Here is a 23141-nt window from a genome sequence, read left to right on the forward strand (position 1 = left end):
TGTTTATAGCGAGGCATTTCGCTGTGTTGTTTTCGTATTTGGAAGTAAATACGTGTGTAAACGTTGAGTTTACGGTGTTGCGTGATAATTGCTTAATTGCTGATGAATAATTTTGCAGTTGTTGACGATCTTTCCTGTACATAGTGTAAATAAATTTCCTGTGCTTTTATCAAGAACTGTGTCTTCATTTCAAGAAAGTGGAAGTCGCACCGAATCCGTTACAGTATATTCATTTGCAATTATCAACTAATACAGCATGGTTATCTATTTATTTATTTTTTTTCCATGGCCCTATAGTTTCATAAAACATGTTTTCTATCATTCTTTGAAGTTTTAAAGCATTTCCTTGTAATGGCACGCAGATGAATTACTGAAACATGATATAGACTTGAGTTAGACTTATAAGGGAAAATATAATGATGAAAAATGGGGAGATAAAGAGTAACCGAGATTTTTCTCGAATGCTACGCATGTTAGTATGTTTCACATAAGACAGCATCTTTATTTTCAGAAGGAAGAAAAAAACTTTTTTGCTGTTTCATTGTTTGCTCAAAAAGACATTTTGAATTTAGAAGGAAAAAAAAAAACACGATTACATTCCGAATGAATTCTGTTACTTTTTGAAAAAAAGTTACGTTTACGTGCTCTTTTGATCAAAACTGTGTTTTGGAATCAAACCTAACTTAATTCTTTAATATCTATATCGCTGAATCTTTGATGAGCACTGAACTTTAATGTCTTGTGCGTTAACCATTTTATCAGTCGCCATCTTTATTTATAGCAGCATCTTTATCCTATTATTTTTTTCATCTACGAATCAACGATTTGAATAATTTACTCTGTTATTACGTTAACTCACTTGTGTTCTTACAATTCCTCACTGTTCAATGGTATTTCATTAGTAAATTGTAACTGGAATACATTGCAAAGAGTCTAAAGTTTCCGCTTTTGAAAACTGCATATTTGAAAAAAAAAAAAAAGTTTAAAAAATTTTTGATGACTCTTTTTTGTTCTTCGGTTTTTAATTTAGCATGTTTCCTTTATTTAAAAGCAATCAGCCTTTTTCGTTCGTCATTCATTTTTATTTATTTTCGAGACTTAATATTAACAGAAAACAATTTAAATATTAATAATGTAAAAAAGAAAATAAACGTCAATCACTCAAGAAACCAGCACTGAATAAACTTAAGTATAACACTAAAATCCTTGTCAAACTCCAATCTTGTAGCGACTTCTGGATAAACGTAACGACACTTTCTGAAATTGACACCCTCTTTTCGTCTTCACTTACTGTTTTACGCTGATCAATTACCATGATTGAAACACATTTGATTTTCATAAGATGTGTGAAAGTAATCATTATTAAATGACGAGAAAAAATTGTAACTTTGAAAAATGAAAAAATGCTAATATTTTTCTTTTAAGAACAAAAAAAAAAAAAAAAGAATTAAAAAAAAAAAATGTGGTTAAAGCAAAATTTGCGGCCCCTGAAAATTGTGGCGTACTTAGGTCTATTGGGAAATTGAGCCCTGGTATCAATACCTTTCAGAAAAACTAATTCCCACAAATGCATCCATCACAAATCGCGCGGAAGCTAAAATTTGACCATTTGTTGCTCTTCAACTATATCCGGAGAAATGTTGAAAGAGCAAACCGGTCTTCGGCTTTGCATTTGCCTGAAGGGAGAGGGGTTCGCGTTAATAGCTCCCGCGCCGGAGCTATTAACGCCTAATTACTCCCCTCTGTGTGAAGCTGTTTAGAGAGGGCACTTTATTTTTCCCCCCCTATAAACCGAGTGAAATTCTGCGCCATCTACATTTGAAAGTTGGCAAATGAAGATAGGAAAATTGTCCCTTAATACATCGAAATAAGAACCGCGGAAAGTTAAAAAAAAGTTTTTAAAAATATATATAAATAAATAGGATGGCTTCATAAGGGCCGCCGAAAAATTCCCATAAGTAATTTTTTTGATGAAAAATATTGTCCTGAAAATTGTAAGTGGAGAAAAATGCATGGATCGCCAAAATACATTTGAAACAGAGAGGAGGGGAGTGGGGAGACAGTTTAATGCCAAGAAAGATTCTGTGATGAATACTCAACACCAGTTCTAAATGTTTGGATGTAAAAATCATAAGTAAATCAAAGCTTGATCAAGAGATGCGAGAAGCATATTTAAATAAAATGAAGCGGAATAAATAAGACCTAGATGGCTTGTCGCTGTCATGACTGTCTGACGATCTGCCTGTTAAACGGTTGCTCTGTTCGAACATATCCATGACTTTTTGTTTGTTTGGTATCTGGCAATACCTACTTGTAAACTTCTACTTTATCTTCAAATTTGTTTTTATTCTTGCCCAATTTTACCTTCCTCGAATTTTATTAATACTGTTATATTGTTCTCGGTGTTTCTAACTTTTATTCGAAGAAAAGAGCTTGAAAATTAAATTACAGAGAACTAAATTGGTTTATGCGTGCATATTTCATAACTGAATTGGGATTGAAACGGTTGTATTCCTAAAACATGTCAATTGTAAGAATTTCGAAATTTTTGTCTGTATGATTCTTTGTATTGCTTGCATCCCAAGTTTTTGTTTGACAGATATTGTTGTTTGAAAATTCATACGTTAATTTTCTGCATGCATCATTTATCATTCTTTATTCTTTTCTTTTAACGTGTCAAAATTCAGAAATGATTTTTCGTAGTGCAGAAAAACAGTATTTAAAACTGAATTTGAAACCCTTTCCCCGCATAATAAAGTTCTTTTTCCAGTCCTACAAAAATGATATCTGTTATGTACCAAAAATGATTGTACTGATTTTATCATTTAGTTTTTCTGCACAGTGTTTTACACATTCCCAATTAGTTTTTCTTCGCGAAAATTTTAAGTACCGTCGTCCCTCGCTACTTCGCGCTTCGAATTTCGCGGCTTCACTATATTGTGGTTTTTTCTAGTTTTTTTTTTTTTTTTTCAAATATAGTAATTAACCTTTTTTATGAGCTCGTGTAAACTTTTTACTACAAAAGAATAACAAAGTATGTCTTTTAAGTAAGGTGGGCTCTTTTGAGGGGCTGTAGTTGAACTAGTTGAAGGAGTGCAGGTATAAAATCTCCGAAGAAAGTGAAGGGAATCATAGCTATCTCACTTTAATCGTTAAGCACTAATTGAAAAGCATAAATCACTGTACTATTACTAAGGGATAAATGCATCTGTAGTGTATATGGTGTTCAACAATGTACTAGCTTTTTAAGTTGTATACGTAATACCTTTAATGAGGATGAATGTTGAGGAAAAACGGGACACATACAGTCAGTAACTGGCAATTAATTCATCATCGAACAAGTTGAGCTATTTTCATAAATTAGTAGTAGTGTAAGAATTACAAGTGTGTGTGTAGTTTATTTCCAAATAATTAACAATAGTGTTCTCTCTAGAGAAAAAAAGGGCAGGGTGCAGGTCTTTGAAATGGGCACTATTTATTATAAAAAGGGCACTATATATATTTCAACGCGATCTTCCCCCATCCAAGACCAATGAAGCACCTCTCAAAAAATACTGATCCCCCCCCCCCCAAGAAAAAGGAGAAAAATAACATCTTAAAACACCTTGCGAAAATTTCATCCATTCGTCTGTACCATGAGCACCGCCCCCTCGGGCGTGCACAGTGGGAGGGGGGCAAGGGCCTGATCCCCAAGGGGTCCAATATTTTTTAAACTAGGGGTGAAATATAGAGGCAAACAACATGGAGTGGGACCCGGAAATTCATTTGTGCCCCCGACCGCACCATTAACTTCAGTATTGATTATCATTTCTTCCAGAAAATGCACTTGTCTTTAGGTTAGGTTGCCCTCCCCCTTCTCCAAATGCCAACTATAAGCACATTTTTCAAACTCCGTAGGAACATTTAGCTAATGCTGAATATTTTCTTTGGGTGTGTTTCAACACTTTTCAGGCCATAATTGTGACTACTTTTCAATAAGAATAAAAAATTCTAGGCATTTCAAAATCCTTTGAATTTCAATGTAAGATGAACAGTATATAATTATGGATCCCCCCTTCCTATCTAAAAACTGCCTAGTAATGCACATTATGCCATTAAGTATTTTAGTAGACATCAAAATCATGATGAATGTAAATTCAACTTTTTTAAATATATTATACTTCAAACAGAATAATTATTAAAATATTGTGTGCAGTGCTTCAAAAATGCAGTTGTAGCAAAGTGCAAAACAAAAAGGCTCTTTTTGAATGCCTAGTGTTGGACTTGACACAACTTCATGACACAAATGTGTTTGCAAATGTATGCTTTACCCAAGCAGCTGGGGCCAATCCAAAATTTTAATTTCACTGACAATTTTTATGAAAATTTAATACATCAGCATTTTATTTTTGTGATTTTTTTTAAAAGCAGTATTATAGTTTTTTATGTATAAAAAAAAGAAACAGTGCAAAATCATTTTAGTTGGAAAAAAGCACAAGTATGTCAAAAGTATGTTTTTAATTATGTCAATAAGTTTTTTTAAATAATCTGTTAGTATACAACTCCTATTCAGAGATAATACAAATACTCAGCAAAAAGGAATGAATAAATATTTTGCAGCTGAAAATTTCCTTGGCAAATTTCACACAGAACAATATGTTTCCATTTCAAACATATTGTTCTTTTTTTGGGGGGGGGGGGGAGGCTAAAAATTCAAGATAACAAAAAAATTCCCTTGTATTTTGGTTCATTAGACTTTGTACTGTGTACTACTTAGAAAACAATTAGAAAGTTCACTAATCAGAAACAGATGCAAAAAGATTGTTTCACAATAACTAGCAATGCGCCAAAATTAGCTAAGCCTAATTCCACGTACAAACGAAAAACGGACACAATTGGCTGAAGCGCTGAAAATGGCCTATTCATACGATGTTTATTGCTCAATTCAGCATTATATTTCAAAAATAATTTTCATTTTGGTGAAAGTAACGTTTTTGTTACTTTATTTTCATTATTCTTCCGATTTTGCAAGTGCGATTTTGGGGAATTGATAGTTATAAGTGAGGTAAAATGGACCTGCATTAGACCTTGAAATTGTTAACTAGAACAGTAAATGAGTTTTGAAACGATAATTTCGCAAACTTAGTTTTTTTTTTTTTTTTTCTATTTTTTTAATATGTATTTCTTTAGAATTTTTACCGGGTTAATTCAACAGGCTTCACGGGCCTCGTTTGACCCACAGGCCATAGGTTGTGCATTCCTTAGACCCTAAGGAATTCAAGCACTATGTTAGCTTTCAAAACTTTATCAATCACTTCAGAATAAACGCTTTTTCCAAGCCCTTTACAAGGATTATCAAGAGCATATAAACCTTGCTTCTATTCTGTTTTGCAGGAAAAAAGAAAAAGGAACAGCCTGAAATATTTCAGTAAACTTCATATTTTTTCGGCCAGCATCATCGTCAAGAACCGTGTATTTTCAAATTAAGAACCATTTGTGTTTGCACTCCGACTTTTCGGATAAGAAATGGAGCAGTTTATCTGCATCTGTTCTTGTCTGACAAGTAGTACCCCTATTTTTCCTGGAACTGGCGCCCCCTAGTCCTACAGATGAAGATAATATAATAGGAAGCCTACCTACCACACTCCCTCTCTCATTGTTGATTCTCAGAAACTCAAGGATGGGGAGGAATTAAACAATAATCTCCCCCCCCCCTTGCCATCTCGGACGACCGAACACCTTCCCTCACCCTTTCATACCCATCCTCAGTGGAAGAAAGATATCTACCTTTTGTTTCCAACTGATAAGTCTGTTAGAATTCCAAGAATCTCATCCCCTCTTTGCCTAGGTGTTTGCATCTTCTTTTATTCATGGGGCCGTTTTCAGGGTGAAATTCTGGAGACAATGGCAAGACATGAGCATTTTCGCAGATGATCGCTGGACAAATAAAATTGCCCTGATATCGCGGCAGGTCAAAAAGATGCTTGAGGCATCTTTTTAAAAACACAGGGCGCATAGTGTTATTTTTGAAAAGGGCGAGGCGCATTCTGCCGAAATGAAAAAGGGCAGGGCGCTGCGCCCTTTAAAAACGGCCTAGCGGGAACACTAATTAACAACATGATATATTTTTAGCCTAGTGTATGATTTTGTGCAATATATTGATAACTACAAATTTAATGATGGCTAAGGGTGCTGTTTCAGGTCTCTCTAGGGTGCTCTATCTTAAAAACCTATTTAAATAGTCGTAAGTAAGTTTTATGTACTCTAATAAGGAAAATTTTCGGTTTTTAAATACAGAATCTTACTTCGCGGAAATTCAGTTATTGCAGTAAAGTCTGGAATGAATTAACCGCGATAAACGAGGGTTGACTGTATTTCATTATATTTATAAGCACCTGCCGAATTTCGGCAACAAGGGTTCTAAACTATCTGGGAATCTAAGAGTTTTAACTTCTAGTGCAGCTTATTTTTATTTTATTAACTTCGGTCTTCTTTGAATTATATTGAAGAAGAACAAGTGGAATCTGAAACCATAAACAGTTGCAATGTAAGATAGTGTTCATGATCTTGAATTCATAAAAATTGCTCCTCCAAATTTTGTTCAAAAGTGCCTTTTATGATACTTACATCAACTGAGTTCGGATTTAACTAAATATAATTGCAGGAGTACCCATCTGGGAGGGGGGAGAGTCATTGCATGGACTGCAACATTGAAATTTTTATTGGTGTTAATCTGAGGGTTATTTTTCTCATTTGGGGCCTTCACGGCCTCATTGGGGTCTTCACAGTATTTAGGAGGTGCACCCTTTCTTTTAGGGGGGGGGGAACCCCTGATAATTGTACTTTCTTTTATTGGAATAACTTCAGTAATTTAATTTTCTTACATATAAATTTGGTTTGTTGCTGCTAACTTTGGTAAATGTATATTCCAGGGTTCCCATTAGGAGATAATCTCACTCTTTGTAAAAATTAGAGTGAGATTTTTATGAGATAGATCTTATTATTCAATTTAACAGATGTGACAAAATCGCGAAAAAATCCCACATCAAAATATTTTTGGAGTGAGCTTTCTTTTAAAAATGCAGGTTTCTTGTGGTCTTGCACTCTATCAAGAACCCTAGTGTTTATGATAGAAATTGATACAATGAAATTCCATTCTGAATCATTTCATTTTTTTTTTTTCTTATTTGAGAAGGTTTATGAAACTTACCTTCAGAGCTAGATAATGTAGACGCATTCCGTGCGCGGATACATTCGCTGACATGTGGATACATTGCCGCGGAATTGTACGTCGTCCGATAATCGTAAAAGTTCATACTCCTTATACCTTATAAAAGTTCATACTCCCTTCTAATTCATTTTAAATTGATTTTGATATTATTTAGATTGTAAAAATTATTGCTAGATAGTATATGCACCTGCGCGTTCGGTGGTTGTGAATACGTTCGCTGCGGGCACACGCATCTCGTAATAATCGTGCAAATTCTTACTTCTAGTTTATTTTAAACTGATATTATTTAATTAATTTGTAAAAGTTATAATTGGATAGCATATACGTAAGCACGTAAGGTGGATACTTTTGCTGCTGTGCGAATACATTCGTTGTGGGCTCTTGCATCTCGCTACAATCATTCAAGTTCTAATTCTTTTCTTCTAAATTGTTTAAAATTAATATTGCTAACGTAAAACATAGTAATCATAGCTAGATAATATAGATGGACGCAGATACATTCGCTGCTGTAAGAAAATATCTAGTGCTCTGCGGATACATTCATTGCAGACATGCGCATCTCGCCATAATCGGGAGTAATGTATTATTTTCTCACTTGTCCTTTCTTCCTTATGCTAAAAAAATTCCTGAAATGTTAATCCTCCCTTCTTTTCTCCTATTCATCAAGTGGTGATAACTGAGCAATTCTTTTCATGTGGCTTAGTATTTCTTTTTTTCCTCTTTTTATTATTTTTTTGGCGCTCATATCAAATCACAAAAGCACATGTCGCTTTAAAGCTTATCATATGGAGCCAGCAAGTTTGCACTTGCCATATTTTGGAAGTTTGCACTGCATCCGGCGAAAGCGCCATGCTTTAAGTTTAACAAATAATATGAAAGAAAAGGTGTTTCTGTTTTTTTTTTTTTTTTGAAGATGTCTGGAACATAATTTAAACAGATTAAGTATTTCAGAAAAAGATTTTCTTAACAACTTACTGATAGTTAATAGACCTTAAATCCAACAACCACAGACTTAGCCGAATTTCGGATCGCTGCCGAAAATTTGACATTGCACATTAAAAAACTTTGAACGATCACCTTTATGGATGTTGTAAAAAGTTATGAACTTACTTTGAAATAATTACAGGATAAACTCGCTTAAATTTCAGCACTTTAGTCCAAACAACGATGCTTAAAGCAAAAGATTCAAACTTTATCTCAAAATAAATATTCCACAAATTCTCCCGATCTTTGAAAATTTGGACACTTTTCCGATTTTAAATCAATCTTTTTAACTAAAAACTAAAGCAATACAACACATCTGGCATAATTTAAGATTATCTTCCTGTTAATTAAAGACTTAAGAAGCTAAACTGTGCGAAAAAGGCAGGACGCGCCGATTGTGAATTCATTAATTTTTTGCATAGTTTATCGCTTGGGGAAAAAAGCGTGTTCAATAATGCTACCAGAAACTCAAAAGGAAAATTTCGCTATTTTTTATTCAAAACAGATTTTGAACACAATTCCGATCATTTCAAAGAAAAGTCTAGATATTTTATTTTCCTTCTTTTCAAAATAGTTTTTCTGTAAAAAAAAAAAAAACATATGCGCCGCACCTACTGTATCCGCCACATCGGCAATGTATAAAAAAAATTTCTCATAAGCACTGCGACGCTTAGGCCCGAAAATACAGTATAATTTTTGAATCCTTGTGAGCACTGGGCTATTAAGGGACCAAAAGGAGATGGGGGACTTGCTCCTAGTGGTATCTCTCATCTTCATAAATAACTCTTGCTTCTAGATTTATTGCACTTTTTTTTGCCCCCTCCCTCAACAGAGCATTTCCAAGAAGCAGTGAATTGCTAGTTTTTCCTTTGTTCTCAGAAATTTGGGTATCCTATTGATTTCTTGACTTGACAGCTTAAGAAATGAAAGGTCTCACCAATGTATGATCTGCAGTGGAGATATAATTGCCAAAAATATGTGAGCTTACGAATGCAAAGATATCTGCTAAAAGAAGCTTAGTTCTAAAATTTAACTTAGGTCTATGCATCCATAGACTCACATAATTGGCATGAAAATCAGTTCTTTGTAACTTCAGAGCAGCATATACCTGCAATTACTTGTAATTTTGTGCTGTATAATGTTGTTTTAGCCAACAAACTTTTACAAAATGTATTTATTTCTTATGATTAATTTTTTTTTTTAAATCCAACCCCCCCCCCCCACTAGTTTCTTTTTTTTTATGTAATAATCATTTAACAGTTTGCAGATACTTTTGAGTTTCATGCGCAGATACTTTATATTTTTATCTGACTCTGCTTACCTTGTGACTTTTTTTAGGAACCAAGTGTCCCTTTGCCTTTAGATCCTCCTCCTCCACCAGAAGCTGATGAGAAACGACTTTGGATTGGAAATATTGATAGTCGGTTGACAGAGTAAGTTTTAAATTCAGTACTTGGCGTAACACCAATTCTAAGCTTGTAATGTTGTTTTTCAATTTCATTCAAAGTTGAAAAAGTCCAGTTTTCAACTCCCACCTAGCTTTTTTTTTAAGTTAGAAAGGAATTTAGAATGTTTGAGAATTTTTCTAGATTTTTTTCTAAAGATTTTGAATGGGTTTAGCTTAAAAGTTTCATCACAAAGTAACTTTTATTGTATGCCTAAACTAGCATGTTCATACTTGAACAAAAATGTATGGAAACAAGTGTAAAGTTACACTAGTTTCCATAGATTAAAAGATAGTTCTATCTTTTCTGCAAAACCAATCAAAAATTAGGTTTTTTTTTTAAGCTGGTAAATTGCGTCTGCTGTTTGGAGGATAAATTAGTTGCTTATATAATGTGAGCCTAGATTATCTCTCTTTAAAAATAATCTTTAAAATATGCATAGAGATATGCAATTAGGATGCCTAAAAACTTTGTACAAATGCTTTTTGTGTGTGTGTGTATCAAGTAACTTGTCACATTGCAATTTAATGGAGACAAAAAGCTTTTGTATTTTTTGTTATGTTATTAAAGCAGTTATTCATGCAGAAAATGGTATGCACTAGAGGTGGGCAATATCGTTCTTTTCAATAATCCACTCTTCAGAGGATCGTTCATTCTTTTCATTCGTTCATTCAACTAGTTCATTTGAACGACTTCGTTCATTAAAAGAAATTGCAGTTGATCTCCCTGTTCGACATACTTACATACATCCAAAATGTTTCATTAGATGAGTAATATTCTTTGAAGGAAGAATAAAATGATCTAAAAGTAAAGAAATATCATTCTGAAAAATGAATCAAAAAAACTTTTTTCAGGTTTAGATATATAAAGTAATTGGTTCATTTTGTTAGGTATTTCTCAGTTGCCGAACAGTAAGATATGTTTTCCATTCCAAAAACCGCAGGTTCCATTTCAGCATGTCAAAAAATTTAGTTATTGCACTGTATATATAATTATAGTATTACCAATAGACCATGTTAACAAAAAAAGTAACAACAAATATATCGGTAGCTCAGCCAGAGTACCAGATAACTTAATTTTAAAAAAAGGACTCACCTAAAAATATTAGGGAGCTTCAAAATTATTCCACAGTACTGATGAGAACAGAAAAAAAACTCAACACTTTTTTTAATGGGGGAAAAAAATTAGACAGTAATAGTCAGTAAAAAATAAATCCAAACCAATACATAATAGTAGTTAACAAGGATGTTATGGAGAAGACAAAAGGTTTGTCAGAAAAGTGATAAAAGGTATTTTTAGAAATAAGTTTCGTGACAGAAGGGGTGAGAAGGATTTTAGCATGTGAGTGTTACAGGAAGTGGAATGACCAAACATTTTGCTAGTAGCCCAAACAAGGTACATAAAACATTATTAATGGGTACATGGAATATTGCAAATGAACTGCAGCTATAAAAGATAAATGATGAGTAAAGCAGAAAATAAAAAGGTTCGAATGAAAAGAATTGTACTGCACTGAGAAAAAGGAAATTTGAAAATAAAAGTAATTTTAAAAAAAAAACGATTTTTTTTCAAAATGGAATTAATACACTGTTCCAAAATGCTCACCATTCAAAAGAACGGTCATTCATTTTTTAAGTGAACGAACGGATCTGTTCATTTTAAGGATTCGTTCTTTTTGACCTGTTTGTTAATGAACAACACATTCCTAGTATGCACATATAATTTTATCACAATGAATCAAGACATGTTCTTCAAGGCTTTTTATTGTTAGAGCCTGCCTTTTGTCATTTAATATATTACACTCATGGGTTTGCATAACCTTGATCTACTTCACAAAATCCCCAAAAGCGGAATTTCCTTCAGCAGTGTGCAAAACAAACTGAAAATCCCAAAAAATGTCTGCAAGATAATCCCATTAGACTAATCATAAAATCTAAATGATTTCCGAAAAATGCTTAAAACTCAGATGCTATACATAAAATGCAAGTATATACATGCTGAGTGCTGGACCTTTGATTTTAACGTACTGGGAAAGATCTTGAAACTGCTGCAATTATTCATCTCCCTTCAACAATTTACATCGAGTTTCAACAGAAACAGCCAAGGAATAGGTAAAATTTACCATCAACTAGAAGTTGCCACCTGTGGCAATGTTCCCGACTTGCCCCCCCCCCTATCCGGCACTTAACTGCTACCCGTGAAATATATATCCCAGAAAATACATTGCAAACCTTTCCCTGCTTAAATTTAAGATTATTTTTTCGTTAAAAACTTCAGGTTTTTTCATTACCAACTGAGAAATAGTCTGCAGACTTTCTCAAGAATCTGCGACGTAGATCGCAGCGTCGTGCTGTTTCTGCTACTGGGACAAAATCTAGTAAGCAAACTAACATTATTTTTACTCGATTTTGTTTAAATTGTGCCCAATCATGTTATATACCTATTAATATACAGTTCCTCTTTTCTTATATTTTTCTTTAATGTTTTTCAGATATAACTTACTGAAAATGGTTCAACAGTTTGGAGAGATAAAAAAGTTTGATTTTTTGTTCCACAAATCTGGGCCTTTGAAAGGCATGCCAAGAGGGTATTGTTTTGTAACATATGAAACCAGAGAACAAGCAGAGAAGGCTCTGGCAGCACTCCATGGTAAACGTGTTTTGGATAAAGATTTAGCTGTTAAATGGTCTCATTCTGTTTCAGATGTAAGTATTGTTTTAAATCTATGCTTTGAACTTAAGTTAAAACTTACTTGTGATATTTGTGAGAAATATACTTATTTTTTTTCCCTGAACATTTTTGTGCCAAATTTTCCCAATTTTTAAATATAAATGTACTAAAAGAGTAATTATAAAGATGCTTTTTTTTCCACCTGTTGACAACTTGGTTATGTAGCTAGGAAACTTGTGTTAATTCTGTTTGTTTAAAGAATAACTAAAGCAATGTCAGTTTCTAATTAGTAATGTAGTATTGTGCAGTACAGAGGGATTACCAATTTTTAAGATGAAGTAATATTATGTATCAACAATGTTCTTAGACACGAATGTATTGTAATCTTCTATTTCAGCACTATACAGGGTGCCAAAAAAGATCTTTACTAATTTTAATAAACTGAAACACATTTGTTGCCAAAGAATGAAAGATTTTGTGAGTTTTTATTGGTATTTTTTATTGCCTAAAGTAAAGAGCGCTAGTTGCTTGCCAATTAAGCGATGAAACTGGCTACTATACTGGAGAATGACTGTGTATTATGGTTTGCTGAAACAAAAGCACCGATAACATTACAAAAAAATTTCAACAGATGTTATTGCACAAAACTTTCAGATTACTGCATACACATGTTTCAGCAATACAAAGAATGCCTTTTTCAACGCAAAAGGAGTGAACTTATGGTTGGAAAGACATCTGATAAAAACAACACACAATCCCTTGACTGAAACTATTTGAGTGTAATAAATATGTTTTGTAGGCATATCAAAAGCAAATGATACTAAACAGATGTATAAAATTGTGCATATTTAATTGTTGGGGGGTCTTGGTTTAAAAATATCCCTCCCCCTCTCTCCCAACACACTTATCTAGATTTTCTCTTTAAAACTTTCAAGTATTTTTCATGAACTCGAACCAGCTCTGTGTAATTCTGTTAGTATGATAAAGATTATTTTTGAATACCCTATGCATATATTTATATGCCAGTCTTTCCATATCAAATCTATCAAAAAAATAAGATTTTCAAGGTGAGCCCTTCCGATTTTACTAAAATTTTATGCAGAGATAGTGTTTGGTAAGAAAAGTAAAAACCCAAATTTTTAGATTTTTAATAAATATTCTTCGATTGAGGGTGATTACAAGAAATCGAATTTCGGTAGACAGAGTAGCTTTTGAACGCATATAACTTTGGTTCTAATTGCACTACATGCAAAAACTTGATACTATTTTAAAGCTCTTAAAACGGGTTTTTGTATGATACAAAAATTCCATCTTAAATTTTGAAGGCCATTCAAAATTACCTTTGACTTTGAATATTTCCGAAAGTTATTATTTTAAAAATCTAAAAAATATATATATCATATACACTATTAGGTTCTTTATTTGTGCCAAGTTTCATGTTGGGACAATTAGGGGATTGGCTATAATTTAATGTTTCATACAATGGATGTTTGACGATAAATTGAAAACTAATGATATAGCAACGTTTCATGGATGATAAATTAGAAATGTATAATAATTTTAAAATTATATTTGCTCTTTTTTAAATATCGTCTGCAGATTCACTTACAGATGCTATTTTCCCTGCCTGCGATGGGGTGGTCCCGGGTTCGATTCCTGGCTTGGGCATGGATGTACTTTCTCTCTCTGGTCCTTGTCCTTCCTTTGTGTGGATGTTTTATTGTTCTGTGAATGGTTGCCTACCCTGTTAACGGTTCCCTATGGCATGTGTGTAATGTTGGAAGTCCGACTTCACAGCAAATTACTGTACAGTTCGAAAAAAAGTGTAGCAGCACACCACAAATTGCCAACCTTGCTGACATAAGACAACAACAACAAGGTTCTCATCCTGATGAGTTGAATCTACTTTTTGGGAGCTTGCAAGCATTCGCTCTACGCGCAAGTTAATTTGTTGAGTCAACTCGGTTCAGTTTTAAAAGCATTGTAGGGTATTTTTAGAAGAAAAATTGAATCTATAAAGTTGCATTGTGTGAAGACAATGGAATATTCCAGTCAATGAATTAACAAGCAACTGTTTTAAAAAGTTGATTCAACTAACCACCTCGTCTTTATAAAGTCCTAATAGATTGCTACAAGTAATAAAGTGCTTTTAGAACTTTCTTTACCTAAACATGTGATTGCATTGCAGTTTTAATCTGTTGTAAGCAAAATCGACCCAAACTTTTAATTTTAAGGAGGTTAGAAATTCTTAATTTACTGAATGGAACTTTTTTAACTTTGCCAAATCATCATAATTTTGCCAAAAAGAACTCCAAATTTTGCCGAATGATGATAATTTTGCTGAATCATAGACAAAATTTGTTGAATAAGGACATTTTTGGAAGCTCGTATTGGCCTTCTGTGACAGTTCATCGGGGCGCACCTGGTTGTAATCCTTTTAATCTGCCATTACATTGTGTGCATGACAGAGCATTTTTTAACAAATTTTCACTAGGCGACATAAGTTTAAAATAACTAAATGTCTAACTGTTGCTATATATATATATATATCTTTTTATATCCGTCGTGAGATCAAAAACGTAGGGGACATATGGAACTGGCAGCATTTTAATTAATTCAATACATACAAAGATAATATGTTCAGCCTCTGGTTTATGAGTAAACCTTTAATAGATCTAAATATTGACAAAAAGAACCTGATTGTAAGTAATCGAGTTCGCTTATTAGATTACCGGGAAAAGATAATATCTTGCTTTATAATATTAACTCCGAAATAGGGGGTTCGGGGGGAATTTTCTCCCACGGAAAATTTTCAAATTTGTAGTCTTAAAAACGCATTTTAGACGATCTTTGGTAATGTTAGGGGAGAAATGGCTTGGTGGCGCTCCCCTGTCTATGGAGAGATTTCAAGGCCCTTCCCAGGAATTTTTTCTCAATCTTAGAAATGCATTCTAACTGTCTTTCGTAATATTAAGGGGTCTGAGGACCACTCTTCTCTCACTCATTTTTCAAAATTGAAACCTTTTAAAAACGCAAATATTATCTCCAATTATGTAAAGAAGAGGGAGGTTCGGGGGTTCTCCGGCGGATTTTTTTTGCAATTGTAGTGCTAAAAACGCAGGTTAATACCATATTTTCATGATGTTACGTGAAGGAAAGACTCGAAGCCCCACACCAGGAAATTTTTCTAACTTGCTGCCTTAAAAATGCATTCTAATTATTTTTGGTAATGGTAGGGGAGAAGAGGTTTGGAGAGCTCCTTCAGAAATTGGTTTAAATTGTAACTCTGAAAATGCTGTTTTAAACGATCTATGGGGATTTAAGAGGAGGAGAGATTGAAAGGCCTCCCATGCGAGAACATTTTCCATCTCAGGAAAATTTTCTAATTTATAAACTTAAAATCGCATTCTAGACTATCTTTGGTAAGGTTACGGATATAGATAATTAAAAAGAACACAAAACACACTGCATATTTTGAACAAAAGCAGTTTTGTTTGCTAAAGAAGTAATGCTGGAGTCAGATGCCTAGAGTGGCAGAATACATTTAACTCACTGGTTTCAAACTGATAGGAACGTATTATCGCGATTCGTTCACTAATTTTTCCTTGATGGAATCAATAATATTTTTTTTTAATGTGTAGTTAAAATGAAAGAAATCATATGGCAATTTCTTGGAAAAACCACGATTATTAACGGAAACGGCACATCTAAACAAAGTCTAATCATATGTGTCGTGAGTTTTACCAAGTAAACAAGTTCTAAAATTCAATTCAAAAAAACAAAAGAAATGCATAATAACTCTATTAACAATTGTAGCTTACTTCAAAGCAATGTTATCTTTCTAGCAATATTATTTTTAAATATTTTTTTTCTTTTCATTTATAATTTTGACAGGCAGTGAAAATATGATACGTAATAACACTCATGACGATGAATATTGTGCATTTTTATTTAAAAATTATTATTTTTTTTTGCAATTCAAGGGACAAATTTATTCATAAAATGTATGATTTTTCGTAAAAATAAACATTTAAATACTTCGTTAAAATACTGTCATGTTGTCCAGTAACACTCATGGCATTGAAGGTGAAAAATTTACTTTTAAAGTAAAATATCTCTAGTTATATGAAATACTAAGCTCAAATGAGGCAGTGAGAAGCAAAGGGATGCAAATGGACATTTTCAAGTTTCTAGTAAAGCGCGTATAAAGATTACGTCCTAGGTAGGCTTTCATTAATTGGATTTTTTTTCTAAATCATGCTGTACAGCAGCACCTGCCAGGGCTACTAGTACCATCTCTTGCCCCAAGACAGAGAAGGGGTTCACCTACCATTTGCACTGGTTATCTCCAAATTTTTAATTTTGCCACTTGCATCCTTTTGCTTCTCACTGCCTCGAATATGATTGTATCCTTAAAAATAAACTATTACAAGAAATTTTTCCCGAAATAAATAAAAACAATTGATGATATTTATGTTTGAAAATTTTCAAATGTTGTTTATTCAAAAGTTTGGAAAATGACCCTGGTGATTTATTTCTGCATAACCAAGAACAGACGCATCAAATATGCACATTTGAAACGAAACAGATGTGCTTGTTACAAATAAGAACATAGAACAATTAGTATTTTTTAAATATGTCGAGGCGTGATACAAACGAACGTTTGGCTAGCATTTACCACTTTCTAGAAGACAAATACATGCATGGTTGCATCCAGCTTTTAGTTTTGTAGGGATCATATCCTCATATATAAATAATAGCAAATGATCGAATAACCCGCGTGTTTTGACAATGAAACTTGCGCCACGGTATGATAATTAGATAATATGTTTTGGTAATGTTTAACATGCTGGGAAAGACCTTACTGTGACTCGATCCGGCAACTTAACAGTTTTACTGGTAAGACAGTGTCATTTCAGGGGAATAAAGAAAAGAAAAAATGGTCAAAAATGAACGCTACCTGCCGGAGTTTTGGGTTAATCCACCGGAGTTAGGGTTACAATTTTAAGTATCAAAATATCACCAAACAGGCAATGGCTTCGTTCAAATGTAGAAGCAATTTTCACCCGTCATACCTTGAAGGGCGATTTTCTAGTTAGTAAATAATATTCAGGAACTTATAGAAGTAGATTCATATTGACAGAAGGAATATTAAAAAAATAAGCAAATAAATAAAACATTTTAAAATAAATTCATGAAAACTTTGCTATGAAACACCGAATGTATGTGTGGGGGCATTCAATTTACCGGACCCCCTTCAATAGATTTTTCTGTATCCGCCCTTGCCCCATGCTACTGAGCGTTTATTCTAAAAAAAGTTATGGATGAATGTGGCAGGTTGAGGGAAGGAGGGGGGGAGGAGCACGAACTAAACCATATGAACTAAAGTATTGTTGTCCCGCCTCATCTCCAAAAACGTGCAATGTGGCCCATAAGTAAAAAAGGTGTAAAAACCCCTCTCTAAACCATATCCCGAAATTCTTCTTATTTATTCAGACATATATTAAAATAAAAAGCGTATGTATTTGAATTAAATAACAAATTAAAATCAAAGCATAATCATTTATTTCTCTTACCTTTTTGATGAAGGAAAGAACAACGTTTCATGCCGAGTGGTGGGGTGGGGAGAGAAAAAAAAATCTGTCAACGAAAGCGTCTTTCGTTCGTAAACTCTTACTCTAAACTGCCCATTTTGTTCATAAGCCCTCATGTTCCCGCTAAAAATCATCACACCCCGAGTGAATCACTGATTAGTCTGGAATTTACACCACTGAGTCTACTCGATGTACGGTACAATGATGACTGGATGGCGACAACAATTAGCACCCCTTAACCCGCATGTTTTCGTAACCAGTTGGGCGGTTTTAAACGAGTAGGGAAAAAAGAGAAAAACTGCTTTTGGTTGACAGCTGGAAAATGCTCGATGTAATTCTGTTGCTCAAGAGGAAAGAAAAGAAAGGCTTGAAATCCTTTTACAAAAACGAGGAGTGGAACAATTGTTGAATTTTCCAATGTCGCCCAGTAGTTTGATTTTGCATCTTCTAGGCGACAGAATTTTTTCACTATGCGACATTGGTGTCGCGTAGTACCTATGTTAAAAAATGTGCTGGTGCGTGAAGACTTGAGACCAGTTTTTACTCAAGTGCAGAAACTGGAAGGAGATGTAAAATTGCAGAAGCAGAAAGCAACCTAGCAAAGCATTGTCAAGAAGAAGTATATAAATGTTAAGACAAGTTTGAGTGCATGGATAACTTATTTAATTATTTATGTAGTGATGTTCCCATCAATTTTTCTGAGGGTATACTCCTGGTAACCTATTAGGCACAGTATGTGTATGTGGTCATATACGTAGTATGTCATAATATGAAAAATTATGAAGCTTGAGGGTATACGCTATGTGTCTAAAAAATGTTTGAGAGTATACAGCGTATATGGAGTATACCCTATGGGAACACCACTGATTTTATGTAATCTACTCATTGTACATCACATTGAATGAATTTTTCATTTTTCTAATCTTGTATTATCAGCATGATTATGACACATTTGGGCACACATATTTCACTTTCAATTGATGGCAATTGATTTTTGGCCACTCGAAGTAATTCTTAAAGTTATGCATGATCCCAGTGTTGTCCTAACATGAAACTTGGCACAAATAAAGAAAATAAGAGTTTATACAATACATATAATTTTTAGATTTTTAAAATTATAACTTTTGGACATACTCAAGGTCAAAGGTCAATTCAAATGACCTTCAAAATTGTATTTTTGTATCATGTAATATATCATCTAAAAACTCTTAATGTAAACTTTCAAAATATATAAAGTTCAAGATTCTAACTTTATTTGTTCCAGAGTTACGGTCAGGCAAGTTTGAGCCAATGGAGCAAAACATTAAAATTTCGACCCCTTATACCTAAAAAACTACAACAGTTAGAGGGTCAAAATTTGGTTTTTTATATCACTTAGTAAATGGGTATGAACCTGCAAGATATTGTTATAATCTGAGAGTACTTACTTTTTAGGTGTGTGAGTTAACATGGAATAACCCATGTACCATATACTGTATATGTTCAATTTTATGAACTCTTTGAGACCAAGCAAAGGTTCTTGAAATGAAAATAATGTTTCAAAAGCCAATTTCAGAGGACTGTTAAAAGTCTCGCAAATTCTTCTTTGAACTTCCAAAAGGAGTTACAAAAAAAAAACTTGCACATGGGGATAGAGATGGTGTATCAGATTCATATACATAAATACATACAGGGTGTCTAGAAAAGGACTCGCTGATTTCAAAATTAAAATGTCTCAAAAATAAAGGCCGATATTGGAATAAAATAAACGGTATGTTTATTCTGAAACCCATAAAAATCATGTACAGAAACTTGGAAATTAATAACAAAAACTCAACATGGGGCGTTGCATGCTATAATTGCAATAGAAATCCCTATAAATAGTGCTGCAAGGGGGTTAGGCGCTTCAGCAGTAGTTTTGCGTCTCAGAAGTACTTACATTTACGCTAGAAACGTGATTTTTAGAGGTTTCACATTAAAAATACAGCTTATTTTATTCCAGTATCGGCCTTTGCTTTCAAGATATTTAATTTTGAAATCAGGGAGTCCTTTCCTGGATACTCTGTATATGCAGGCGTCCCTTGCATTATACAATACTTCTACAACACGTTTTCGATATTGCATGGTACAAAACTTGAATTTAATACTGCACGATTTTGATATGCAACAGACTTTTGGATGTTCAGGACCTATGTATTTCTCCTTTAGTCTGTAGTTTTAATTTTTTGATTTTTCACAGGGCTCATTAGTTTTGCTGCTTTTGAGCATTTATAGGTTTTAGGTTTGGTATTTTCGTAACTTTCAATATGTTTATGTATTTATTGTGTGGTTATATATATACATGCAATCGTTACTGCAACAGTTTAATTTTATTATAGGATGTATCCACCAGAGAGAAAGTTGAGCGAAAGATAGTGGGAATGACTGCAGATGAGGCCAAGCTCACCAAAGAGTAATTATATGTTTTCCATATTCCTGCCAATATTATTTCATTTCATTGGTTTATTATTAGTGTTACATGTTAAATTGTGTGACTAATGTGAATAATTTAGATTAGATTCTCCATTCAACTAACTTCTATGTTTCATGCTATGTCAAGTGACTTAGTGGTGACATAGTGACTTAGTGGGGTCAATCTTCAAAAAGAGTGTAACTTTTCTGTCACATGCCTTTTACAGTAAAAACTTTAAGGAATAATTCATTTTACATTGATTTTTAATTTCATCAAAAATATATCTATTTAAACATGTAAACAATTTTTTAACAATTTTTATTTTAGTATATTTTTGGTTCACAACATGTGAATTCTCATCTCCGTGGCGTGTCACTCACCTTGGGTGACTGTTTATGTTGCTTAATAACTTGTTTAATTGAAAGTATATACTTATTTATTTATTATTCCTTTCACAAGGGAGCCCCTTTGTTTATTTTCAGCTATAGTTGAAGTTGTGAGATTTTTGTAGAAAAATAAGAAGATAGATTTTGCTTTAAAAACTTAGTGTGGATATTCTGACTTCTCTCCTCCGTGAACTTTAATTTCAGGGATGTAAATTATTGTAAAAAGGAAGTGAACATGTTTTCATACGCTTGATATGTGCAGATTGTAGCAAGGAAGAAAAAAATATTTTCCCTGAAAAATGTATCGATTAGGCTTATATTAATGGAAAATTCCTCTCCTTCGTGAATCTCACTTCTGTGACAGACCTTATCAATGTCATTATTTCTGTAGTGAAAATAAATGATGGAGGGGAAATACATCAGTTAGAAGCATTCTACCAAAATTATAAATTGCCAGTATATCCTCAAATTTACTAAATACTATTTTTTAACGTACATTTGAAACTACTAATTAAGTCATACTTTAATTAAGAAAGCTTAATATTATATTCCCTCTAATCATTAAAATAGCATATTGTTTGCACAATTAACAAAATTACTACTTTGATATTCAATTGGCCTCAATTTTTAAATATTAAAATTTTTTTCTTTTTTTAAATTTCCGTGAACAAGGCATTTTTTCATTTTTCTTATTTATTAGTAAAATAATTGGAACTTAGCTGAGCCATTGTTTATGGTTACTTCTAGTAGGTAACACTTTCATGTAAGAATGAAAAAAAAGAAAACAAAAGGTTTTGAAGTTGAAAAATATTTGCGTTCAAAAGTTACGTTTTCTGGAGAATGACCCAGTGGTGACAACTGACCTCCTCCAATTTTAATAAAATTCACTGGAATGTACCTACCCTTTATCTTTAAAACTAAATTATGTAAATTTTCAGCTTCCAAGTTTCAAATCCTGAAGAACTAGAATCCTTTAAAAAGAGTTTCAAAACCTCAGAGCAGCTTTGTAAAATGAATGGTTATGTTTAGGCTGAGCATACAGAAAATTTTAATACAACAGAAGCCCAGAATTTTAGGACCTTAAATTATTTTTATTTGTTAATACAAATATCATATTTTTGTGGGTTTAAGCTCATTAGCTTTCGTGTAGCATTCAAATGCAGACTCACAGAGGGGGAACTGGAGAGATGTCCCCCATCCCAAATTCCCAAGTGTACCTAATTTTTTAAGTACTGAGCGCTGGGAATTTTTTTTTTTATTCCCATGTGACTTTAGCAGCGACTTACTGCTGAGCTAAATGAACCAATTTCATCCCTTTTACAATTTTTTAAAGAATTTTTGTTTTGAATTATATTATTTTTGGAAAAACCAAAATAATTATTTTAGAGATACACATGTAGACAGAAAGATTTAAGCCTCATTATTTTTTGTTCTTTGAAATGGCTAATAACCTTTTAAAAGGAGCTTAGCCCCCTTAAGTTCCCTTTAACTCCTCCCATAGTTTTATGTATTGAGAAAGAAGTTTCTTATGATCCCAAAACCCTTGCATATTGCAATTTTAAAAATTTTGTTCATGAGTTTGACGACTATAAAAATACCTGACTCACTCATAAAATATTGATATGTGAAATCTTGAAATTTTACTTTACAGCACTTTACATCAGATAATGGCAATTGAAGAAAAACTGAAAGCCATGGCTGAGCAGCGTGACAAAGAGTTGGAACTCTGTCTTACCTCCTTCCCAACATCTGCTAGCAACCCATTAGTACTAAGTACCAAAAATAGTTCTGTGTTCTGTCATAAAACGCGAAACGGTCCTTACAATCGGGACCGGAAGCACTCTAGACCACATAAAAGATGATGATGTTTGTATGAGCTTCCTATTATTTATTTTAATGTGGAAAACTTATGTTACTGTAATGTATGTAAATGTGTATAAATCTTATGGGGGGGTTTTTCTTCTATTTTATGTGTTCATTTTACGTTTTGCCTCAGCTGAATCTTGCCCTACAGATTAATTTTTTATATATTGGCATTAAATTAAATATAATGGCATTTCAAAATATTGTCATCTCAAAACAACAGTGGGATCTCTTGCTGTTATTTCTGGATTTAGATGTCTTATTGTTGCTCTGAGGCGACGATATGGAGAATCTTACCTTTAAAGGCACTATCATAGAATGTTAATAATTTATGATTGAATTTCTCACTCCTTTCAACAATTTGTGTCAAAATGTCAAACTTTTATGTCAACAGACTAGGCAGAAATAGCTTTCCTGTCATTCAATAATTTCATCCTAAGTTTTTTTCTGATAACAGAAGGGAGAGAGTGAAAGAAAATAATTTTTTTTTTTTCATTTTTTAAACTTACGTAATATTCTTCTGCAAATACTAATACAATCAAACCTGAGTTACTGTAG

General features: G+C 33.2%; 1 protein-coding gene across 1 annotated transcript; it reads left to right on the forward strand.

Moving 5' to 3' along the window:
* The first annotated feature begins 2434 nt into the window (after positions 1-2434).
* On the forward strand, positions 2435-22886 carry LOC129234608 (probable RNA-binding protein 18). The gene is made up of 5 exons (XM_054868637.1): positions 2435-2530; positions 9533-9627; positions 12131-12344; positions 20261-20334; positions 22372-22886. The coding sequence occupies exons 1-5, from the start codon at positions 2522-2524 to the stop codon at positions 22580-22582; spliced, it is 603 nt and encodes a 200-aa protein (XP_054724612.1). The 5' UTR covers positions 2435-2521; the 3' UTR covers positions 22583-22886.
* Positions 22887-23141: the final 255 nt, after the last annotated feature.

Source organism: Uloborus diversus, chromosome 1 (assembly GCF_026930045.1).
Source record: "Uloborus diversus isolate 005 chromosome 1, Udiv.v.3.1, whole genome shotgun sequence".
Taxonomy (NCBI): Eukaryota; Metazoa; Arthropoda; class Arachnida; order Araneae; family Uloboridae; genus Uloborus; species Uloborus diversus.

Coding starts and splice junctions, on each gene's coding strand:
- LOC129234608 (XM_054868637.1), top strand. Junction 12,345..20,260: donor GGTCTCATTCTGTTTCAGAT/GTAAGTATTGTT, acceptor ATTTTATTATAG/GATGTATCCACCAGAGAGAA. Junction 20,335..22,371: donor GAGGCCAAGCTCACCAAAGA/GTAATTATATGT, acceptor TTTACTTTACAG/CACTTTACATCAGATAATGG.